Genomic DNA, 10,291 nt, shown 5'->3' on the forward strand with positions numbered 1-10,291 from the left:
GGGATCTCTTTTACAGCAGACTCACTCGCCCCCACTGTCCCACAGATTGACAACATTTTTGTTATTACAGACAGAAGAGAAGACAGAAAAAGAGGAGAAAGAGAGAGGACAGAGGAAGAATGACATATGAGTGAGGCACAACAGGAAAATCATCAGGTATGAGTGTTTGTGATTAGGTCATAAAACTATTTTGACCTGGAGGTAAATGCTCTTGCATCAACATAAGTAAGCGATTTTTAATATTGACAATGTTATGAAATGTCTAAAAAGTGTTACTGGGTGACAATCATGTTGGGGGAGGCTGGGGGTGTGTGTGTGTGTGTGTGTGGGGGGGGGGGGGGGGGGGGCTAAGCACATTGTGCCCAGGGCCCCCTGCAATGATAATCCGGCCTGCCCGTGACATACTCTGAGCACCAACACATTGCATATGATTTTGCATTATTGCTTTTCTCAACACTAAACTATTTAAAACCCCCAACATTAAAGGCAACATACATTCCTTTAAGGAACAATAACCTTTTTAATTGTAAGAATAATTGGTTATTTTTATCAGGGGGTGTTAAAAGTCTGCAAAAAATATCTCAAATATCAAATGAAATGTGTTCCTGCCTCTCAGCTGCCCCTTTTCACTTTTTTGAGCTTACAGCTGACGTGAAATCACTAGTGGTTCTGTGGTAGCTGACCTGTGGTTGAAAAGTATTAGCCCAGAGGGGAGAATTACTAAAAGATGTCTGCTTACCTGTAACCCTGAGATGTCATTTGTTCCCCTTTGTGTCTACACATCCAGGAAAAAGGCTCCATTACTGTTCCTCCTAAAGCCCATTTCATCTCTCTGCAGCTGACCAGGGAAATAGTCATTTCACTCCTCTCACAAACGTTTCTTACTTTTATTGTTAGTTGCACTTTTGGAAGAAATTTGTCACAATGCATCCTTGAAGGTTTTACTTTGATGGAATCCAAGAAGCAGTGCTCAACTCAAAGTTTATTCACTTACAGCTCTCAAAAGTTCACAAACTTCTCTAATCTTGCAGCATAAAACCACCACGCTTCAGGTATTATTAAAACCCCCACGGTTGTCTCAAATAAAGAGGGAACAAATGCAATTTCAAATTGCAAGATGCGTGAAGTTGACCTTCTGTTCTCGCTGTAATTAAAAGGCAGCCAAGGGATTAGTAGATTAGTGCACACACCCTGTTTAACAGTAAGTGAATAGGAGAACGAAAACGGGAAAACGTGCATCAAACCAAACAGAAACAATAAATCAGGGAATCCCTGCAGATGCACACAAAATAAAAGTCTTTGTAGTGTGCAACATGATTTCTGGTTGTTGTTATGAACTCTTCTCCAGTTTACAGGTGACATGAAAGCTTTGATTGCATTTCAACAGCTCCTCCTTGTGGTCGGCGCTGTGCATGACACACATCTGCAGACACACACATACAGTAGATTAATTATATTGCTACTCACTTTTCATTTGGGAAAAAAGATGTTTATTAACGATGATAAATGACTTGTATAGCCCCTTTCTGAATCAGTGAGTCGACAGTGAATAGTTCATCCATTCACATGCTGATGATGATGGGCTACAATATAGCCACAGCTGTCCTGACAGTCGGGGCACAGTAACAGTGGCAAGGCTGCTGAGCGCTGGCGCCACCAGTCCCTCTGACCACCAACAGCAGGCAGGGAGGGTGAAATGTCTTGCTCAGGGGCACAACGGCAGAGTCCCCTGGAGGGTACTGGACAACTTGCACTACCTCATGAGGTACTGCTGCCACTGTGTGTGTGTGTGTGTGTGTGTGTGTGTGTGTGTGTGTGTGTGTGTGTGTGTGTGTGTGTGTGTGTGTGTGTGTGCGTGTGCGTGCGTGTGTGTGTGTGTGTGTGTGTGTGTGTGTGTGTGTGTGTGTGTGTGTGTGTGTGTGTGTGTGCGTGTGCGTGCGTGCGTGTGTGTGTGTGTGTGTGTGTGTGTGTGTGTGTGTGTGTGTGTGTGTGTGTGTTATGCAGTTCTCATCTGTCCTGAATACTTTTTGGACATTAGATAGCTATGTTCATGAAGTTATGGTTTAAAAAATGAATAAATAATTGTATTTTTTATTTTACTGCATCTGCAGTGATGCAGGTGTACCTGTCTGTTGTGGTGAAGAGAGAGCTGAGCAATTTACCAGTCGATACATTCCTACTCTCACCTGTGGTCATGAGCTTTGGGCATCGACCGAAAGAACGTCATCCATCCATTTTCTATAACCGCTTGTCCATGCAGGGTCACCGGAGGCTGGTGCCTATCTCCAGCAGTCTGGGCAAACAGACACCCACTGCCTGTACCTGGTACAGCCTGTACAGGTTGCCAGTCCATTGCAGGGTAACACAGAGACACACAGGAGAAACAACCAAGCACACACACCCATACCTGATCATTTTGAGAGACCAATCAACTTTATAGTCATATGCAGAAGAACCCTAGGGTAGTATTTAAACCCAGGACCTCCTAGCTGCAAGGCATCTGTGCTAACCACTGTGCAGCCTGAACTGGGTCAAAATCTATTAATAGCAGAGTTGTAACCAAGTCACTGCTTTGCAAGTCACAAGTCTTTCCAGTCAAGTCCGAGTCAAAGACAACCAAGTCCAGGTGCAGTCCAAAGTCAATGATGTGGAAGTCCAAGTCAAGTCCCAAGTCCTTAACTTTGAAGTCATAATCAAGTCATCTGTCCAGCTTCAATTTAATAACAATGATAATAAATAAATTCCAGAAACAAATCTTCTTAAAGCTTCATTTATTTGCTCAAACAAGCAGAAAGTGCAACAGAAACTGATTATAATCCAAGTGCTGCAGCATTTAGCAGAACAAGATCAAACCCAGAACGAAGAATGATTTATGATTTTTGTCCATGTCGTGCCACTTTTGTGCTAAAATATAAAATATGCTCAAGTCATCATCAAGTCAACAGATGCAAGTCGATTCAAGTTGCAAGTCATTGGCGTTCAAGTCCGAGTCAAATCGTAAGTCTTTATATATTTTGTCAAGTCAGAAGTCATTAAAATAATGACTCGAGTCCAAGTCATGTGACTTGAGTCCACACCTCTGATTAATAGTAAAGATAAAAATGTAATTGAATTCAAAGCGCACACACCCGTTTTCCTTCTTGTGTTCTTTGTAATAATTTTCCCATCACTGTTCTGTCTCTCGTGTTTTCAAATTGATAGCCTCTTTTTATTTTAGGACTACATTGCGCCTTATCCGATTATTGTCTTTTGTCGCCCCCCAGTGGACAATGGTGATAAGCCTGAGCAGATTAAACTCTGCTTTTATTTTTTGACTTATGCACTCCTTTACTCATGCACTTGTATCCCCCTCTCACTCTCTCTCCAGAAGACAAACACTATTCGCTTGGTGAGAGTGGTCCAAAACTGCCTACAGACGTGACTCAGATGCATTTAAGCAACATATGGAATTTAATAGAAAGACATCTGCTGAGTTCAATTTTTTGCAAAAGCCACACATTGAAAATAATTGAGTTATTTTCAAGCTGGCATAAACTGGTTGCCACCAGATACATTTACAGCTTATTTTATCTCAGTAAAAAAGCAGCTCATGGTAACTTACATTATTTATGTTCTTGACAGATTTCAAGTTCTACTGATTTTCTCTCAGATGCACACACAAAGCATATTTTATAATATTATTTGAAATTACCTTCAAAGCAAGAGACCACAATTGTTTTCTTCCAAGTCAAAGATAATTTTACGTATAAAATATTTGTCCTCTCATTAATGATATCTGCAGAACATTTCATCTTGACATTGCATAATAGCCACTTAAACGTTTAATTATTTTTTTATGAATCCCAAATTTTGTTTTTCTCAAGTATGAGTAGTATGTGAAGGACTTTACAGGCAAATCTAATGAGTTTTGTCTTTTGTAGCTTAATGAACACCGTAGTAAAATCTTTACTCTCGAAAGCCTAAATCTAAAGGAAAATCTAAAGGACTGAGATCTTGTCTTTCCATCCTTGACCTAGAAAGTATAGGTCTATCAAATCAAACGACAGATTACCAGTAACTGAACATAAAGTTTATTTTTTGGCAAAGAGTCAGCAGTAAAAAAACAGCATTTCTATTCTGTCATTATTTACTTTTGTTGTTTTTGAGATCTTTTTTAATAATTTGAGTAATTGTGAAATGCAAACACATTAATGCACCAGAGGCGTATGATCTGGTATGTTTGTTGTGCTGTAGCTAGCTGCTAATAGCTCCTGCATTAGCTTATTGATTTATTCTTATTTGACAGATAATTAACATAATACATGTACTGAGTTCTGTGCTTCCATCCTGTTGACTTAAAAAATACGTATAAATAGTCAGAGTGTGGGCTGAACAGGAAGAGGAATTTCTGGCCTCTGGTGGCAAAATACAGAACAACTTTCTGGTACTACACTTTAGTTCTTTTTTGCCATTTGGAATGGAATATTTAGCCTCCTTTTCCCAATGGAGCCTTGAAAATATAAATCCAGTTTGTTATTGAGTGTGCATGAAGGGAAATGTTGTAAAACGCCTCGCACCTTGTGTTGTAAAGCCCATTGGGGGGTTGTAGAACCATAGAAGGCACTTTATCAAACACAGACCATTTGCCATTTTTATACATGACACATTTGATTAAAAAGTAAAAAGTTATGCTAGTTATGCTAGTAGAATATTCTCGGGTTTTGTTCTAGCATGTCGCTACTGGGTGGTGACATTTCCCTCTTCTCACTCATGTAAGTCATGTTTGAGTGTAGAGCTTTAGCTTTCTCGGCAGGAGAACTTGGTGGTGTGTCGTGAGAGCGTGTGAAGACGGTTGGGATTTGCAACCTTTCAGAAAACGGTTGGAGCATGGATGTAGTTGGGGGGGGGGGGGGGGTGTTTGCCTAAGTCAATTTTTGTCCCCTGCACTTTTCACCATCCAAAAACATTGTTACACTATATTAAGTAGACACTGGTTGAGTACTAGACCAAGTGGAACACAACTGCTTGTGTTGAAGCCTATTTCCCATTACATTCTACATAATATATATATTTTTTGTATACTTGCTGTGGGGACCACCCCACCCTCCCACCCAGTAGCGGTTTTAGGCACGGGCAGACAGGGCAGTTGCCCGGGGCGGCATTTTTTCATGACACAAAAGGGGCGCACAAGCGCGGAGTAAAAAAAAAAAAAGGAAATCTGCGCCGCACCGAGGTTTTCTATTATCTGTCATATGACAGTGTCTGGATTGGAAACGGCAAGTTGGCGCCTCCTGCAGCTGCAGGCGCTCCTGCTGACTGAGAACGTTCACGTGCTCCGTGTGTCTATGAAGAACAGGAAGGGGAGGGGTGCGGCGGGGGAATTCACCTCTGCGTCTTTCCCAAATGAAATGAGCGTGCAGGGGCTGAATCAACTGTATTAACATGGCTAAAGTCAATCACATCTTAACGTTCTTCCATATTTCATTCATAATATCATAAACACAGGCCTATCATTCTTTCAGGTTTCTCTGAATTGTGTGAAATGGCCGAATAAAAAAAGGAAAAACAAAACGATTTTGTGGTCACCCCCCTATCAAGGTCAAATTGATTAGTCCCGACTAAAGGAAACTTACTGAGTCAGGAGCCAAACAGAAGAGATGAACATAAAAAGGCTAAAACCACCAGGTGCCCGATTCAGGGGAAAAAAAAAGAAAAAAGAGCAGAAAGATAAAGGTATGTAGCTCTCATGATGCATGTTTTCAATTTTTTGAACCAGTTAACTGGGATTTTAACGGTTAAATGCGGTCAACTAATTGCTAACAGAGCTAATAGGGCTGAAATATTTAAACAAATATTCAAATGGTTTGAAAAAAGTCCTTGAATCGTTTTTTACTGATTCAAACTAGGATTTGTTAAATGCTCACTGCAGCCTGTGGCCTGCCTGAAAAACAGCAAACACATGTTGATCATGTTCACATAATAATAAATAAAACAATTCTACAAGCAGAAGAAAACACCCCAGTCACCACTAACTATCCTGTTTATTTATTGCAGATGGCTGCACTGATTATTTTTTACATGATTTGCTCTGTAAAAGTTGGCATTTTTGGTAGTCTACAGTTTTTTATGTCAGTTTAAATTACAATTTCAGAGGCAATTGTAAAATATTATGGATCATGAGATCTATTGGAGATCTACCCCAACTTTTGGACTGCTCTGTCAGTCACTGTGGCTCAAGCTGAGAGGAGCTTTTCAAAACTTGATCAAGTCATACCTGAGGTCATCTATGTTTCAGGGGCGGCTCACTAACCTGGCTCTGATTAGTATCAATCACTCAGTAGGGGAGCAGATTTCATGTGATGACATTATTGATGATGTTGCATAATGGATAGGTTTTAATTTTAGTTTGTGTTTTCTGTTCTAAGTGCAATGCTGTAGTGATTATCTTTAGTTTGTTACGTGTGAAATATTTTTGCTATTTAGAATATTTATTATCTATTATGTTCATATATTCTTAATATTTAGTTATTGTTTGTTTTTGTTTATTTGATTCTATATATTTTGATACAGTATATAATGTATAGTGCTTTACATTCTGACAACTTCATAGTAATTAATGTAAATATGTGCAACTTAGAAAAATGAATGTTCAATAGTCGTTCTAATAAAACATGCCTGTTTGTAGAAAACATGCGTGTGTTCATGCAGGTGGGGTGGTGTGGTGGTGGTGGTGGGGGGGCGGTTGGGGGGGGGGGGGGCGCTCAAAGGGGGCCTCGCCCGGGGAGTAATTCGATGTAGAACCGCCACTGCTCCCACCCCCCACCCCCATGCCAGTTGCGCCTCCACTTCTAAAGTCAAAACTACGTCCATGGGTTGGAGGTGTGACTTTATTTAAAGATTTGTAATTTTTAATAGTTATTGGAATTTTTGTTATTGTTCATTTTTTGTTGATAAAGTTTTAAAATACAGCAGAAAACAAATCTGTATTTGTTGAGAGAGCGCTTCCTTTTATATATGCGTCATTCTGAACGGAAAACTGATTCAGGACAAGTTGGTCCATTTCTGGTCTGACTCGTGAGTCATTTCACGTGTTATATTAGCTTGAGGCAGGGAAAAGGAGAAGTGACGCCATAACGACCTAAGCAATGTATTGGTGGAGAAGCTCGTGACGTTGAGAAATTAGCCAATAAGCTACTGAAGGACATCCCGTTTATTATCGCGATGTGTCCCGTTAGATAAATCCTATACGCGGCTTCAGAATCGGCCATTTCGTCGGTGCAGGCCATCAGCCATAAAGGGCAGTGGGGATACAGCGTGTATACTGGTTACCTGAAAGGCACATCAAGAACATCGCAACATGAGTGAACAGGCCATTTCTTTCGCTAAGGACTTCTTGGCTGGCGGCATTTCCGCTGCCATTTCTAAAACAGCCGTCGCCCCGATTGAGAGAGTGAAGCTTCTCCTTCAGGTAAAACTTCCGGAAGGTTCCCAGCGTTAGCCGGCTAGTCGCTAAAGAACGCCCTATGGGTCGCTGCGTGCTTTACTGACACATCCACCGGCTCAGAGGTTACCGTGTTTCCTTAATTAATGCTGCTAGATAAGAAAAGTTAGGTATTAAAAAATATTGTTGAATTAAAAGATTTGAGGTCATCATAGAAGGCTAAATGACCTACAGGAGCCCGGCTGCTAACAAAGGACAAACACATTTAGAGACGTTGGTACACTTTGTTCAAACCGGTTGTGACCCGGTCAGTTTATTTAAAGCTCATACATTTTGCTTGGAGTTATAAAACAACGTTGTATGTACCGTTTCGTCTTCATTTTAACTACTTAATCACAGTGGAGGCTAATGTACCGGTTAAAGATGAAAGGCCGGGTCAACCAGTGCTACATCCCTTTCCGCTTCAGACTGATAAGTGATGCAGAGTTGGAACGCGTTATTTATTGATCCTGTCAACACTAAACTAACTCTATTAGTACTTTTTGTCTCGTTTAGTTCTGGACAAGTGTGGGTTAGCTTATGCTAGTTCTTTTGATTTAAGTCGCCTATTTCTGATAAGTGCTTCAGCTCGTATTCTTTACAACATACGTGAAACATGAACGTGTCTAAAAGTGAAAGACTTTAAGGGAAAGGATCAGTGAGGTTTACAGCTATGTGGTTTGCTTGTTTCTCTAATAAGTGACCTGGTTTATTAGTTAATTCTAATGGACAGCATTCGTTCACTCTACAGTAACTAGGACAGCGTCAGTACATGAAACTAAAACTAATAGTTGGAAAAAATCTAAGTTTAGACACGTTATCTGTTGAGTTTTAACTACTAATAAATGAATAAAATAAATAATTATTCTTGTGAAAAGGACATAGGAAAAACATTTTTTAGTCCTACACTGAAGCCCCATCCTCATCGGTGATTGCCAATAAACACTGATAGCTCTGATTAGGAGCACAGTCGTGGACTTTTCAACAACTTTTACTGCTTGTTACTGCGGTAAAGGTCACGTCAAAAGGACAGTGTCGTGTGCCCACCTGTTGATTGGCTGTCCTTTTCTTTTTGTTGATGCCATGGTTTATTCTTTATTTTTCATTTCAGGTCCAGCATGCCAGCAAACAGATCACCGTAGACAAGCAGTATAAAGGTATCATGGACTGCGTTGTCCGTATCCCCAGGGAGCAGGGATTCCTGTCCTTCTGGAGAGGTAACCTCGCCAATGTCATCAGATACTTCCCCACCCAGGCCCTCAACTTTGCCTTCAAAGACAAGTACAAGAAGATCTTCCTTGATGGTGTTGACAAGCGCGCCCAGTTCTGGAGGTACTTTGCTGGTAACCTTGCCTCCGGTGGCGCCGCTGGAGCCACCTCTCTCTGTTTCGTGTACCCCCTCGACTTTGCCCGTACCCGTCTGGCAGCGGACGTGGGAAAGGCAGGACAGGAGCGAGAATTCAAGGGTCTGGGTGACTGCCTGGTGAAGATCTTTAGGTCTGATGGTCTGAAAGGGTTGTACCAAGGCTTCAACGTGTCAGTGCAGGGCATCATCATCTACAGGGCAGCATACTTCGGCATCTATGACACGGCTAAGGGTATGTTGGTGTCACGCTGGCTAGCCTCTGGTGGACTAGTCTGTAGTTTCTGGGTGTTTAGAGTGTTTCCTCTCCTGTGTTTACAGGTATGCTTCCAGACCCCAAGAACACACACATACTGGTGAGCTGGATGATCGCACAGACTGTAACGGCTGTTGCTGGCCTGACTTCATACCCCTTCGATACTGTTCGTAGACGCATGATGATGCAGTCCGGACGCAAAGGAGGTGAGTTTGTAACCTTTTGGAATGTTTGTGGTTCGTAGCGTGCTTCTACTGAGATAGAAGTTAAATGCATTCATTATTTTGTCTAACTTGTTTTTTTGTTTTTCCTTCAGCCGACATCATGTACAGTGGGACCATTGACTGCTGGCGCAAGATTGCACGCGACGAAGGTGGCAAGGCTTTCTTCAAGGGAGCCTGGTCCAACGTGCTCAGAGGCATGGGTGGGGCCTTTGTGCTGGTGTTGTACGATGAGATGAAGAAATACATCTAAGTCTTCATGTCACATCACTGTCCAATTTGGCTAAATGTATTAACTTTCCATTTCTATGGACTTTGCATTCTGCCTTATTTATGGGAACAAATTAGCACCTCACCAGTAGCCGTGAGAAATGGCTGTGCGTTGTGCATCTTTGATTTTAAAACGTTCCACACCCTCTTTACCAATGTCATTCCTCATAAACAAATATGAATACCTCCTTGTGTCATTCACTAGGTCTGTCTGGTCCCAACGTGAATAAATCTATTCTGGGGAACAACCTTAATGCCTTATGAACTGTTTCGTCCACTGTCATAGCATGATGAGCACACTGGATAATGCAGAGGATTAGGCCCAACTGCTATATTTACTCACGCTAAGCTCTTACTGAGCCTTTCTGATTTGACTGTTATCACTCCCTAGGATAGTGTGTGTGTATGTTCCCTATGAACTCGATAAACCACCTTAAATGTTAAGTGAGGACTCCGCTACAAACGACTGTTTCGTACGTGAGACTGGAGAGAGCTGCTGATGCGTACTTGGGGAGATTTGCTGAAAGAATTTCTCACCTTAAGACTAGCATTAGCATGGTTACAGACTATCAGTAGCACTGAAGGGGAGAAAACCACCCTGAAGATCAGGGGTTTTCAATCCTGGTCCTGGAGGGCCAGAATCCAGCATACTCTGGTTGTTTCTCTGCTTCAACACACCTGATTTTAATCAGCCGGTGCTAAATGGCCTGCAGAACCAGATG

At 41.6% G+C, this 10,291-nt stretch overlaps 1 protein-coding gene across 1 annotated transcript; it reads left to right on the forward strand.

Moving 5' to 3' along the window:
• Positions 1-7,145: 7,145 nt before the first annotated feature.
• si:dkey-251i10.1 (ADP/ATP translocase 2) lies at positions 7,146-9,823 on the forward strand. Its single transcript, XM_015960806.3, has 4 exons — positions 7,146-7,447; positions 8,571-9,057; positions 9,144-9,284; positions 9,395-9,823. The coding sequence occupies exons 1-4, from the start codon at positions 7,337-7,339 to the stop codon at positions 9,550-9,552; spliced, it is 897 nt and encodes a 298-aa protein (XP_015816292.1). The 5' UTR covers positions 7,146-7,336; the 3' UTR covers positions 9,553-9,823.
• The last annotated feature ends 468 nt before the right edge of the window (positions 9,824-10,291 follow it).

Source organism: Nothobranchius furzeri, chromosome 10 (genome assembly GCF_043380555.1).
Source record: "Nothobranchius furzeri strain GRZ-AD chromosome 10, NfurGRZ-RIMD1, whole genome shotgun sequence".
Classification (NCBI taxonomy): domain Eukaryota; kingdom Metazoa; phylum Chordata; class Actinopteri; order Cyprinodontiformes; family Nothobranchiidae; genus Nothobranchius; species Nothobranchius furzeri.

Excerpts from the sequence above, each read along its gene's own strand:
- si:dkey-251i10.1 (XM_015960806.3), top strand. The coding sequence starts at position 7,337 with ATGAGTGAACAGGCCATTTCTTTCGCTAAGGACTTCTTGGCTGGCGGC. Across the intron at positions 7,448-8,570 it reads GAGTGAAGCTTCTCCTTCAG|GTCCAGCATGCCAGCAAACA; the intron begins GTAAAACTTCCG and ends TTTTCATTTCAG. Across the intron at positions 9,058-9,143 it reads CATCTATGACACGGCTAAGG|GTATGCTTCCAGACCCCAAG; the intron begins GTATGTTGGTGT and ends CTGTGTTTACAG.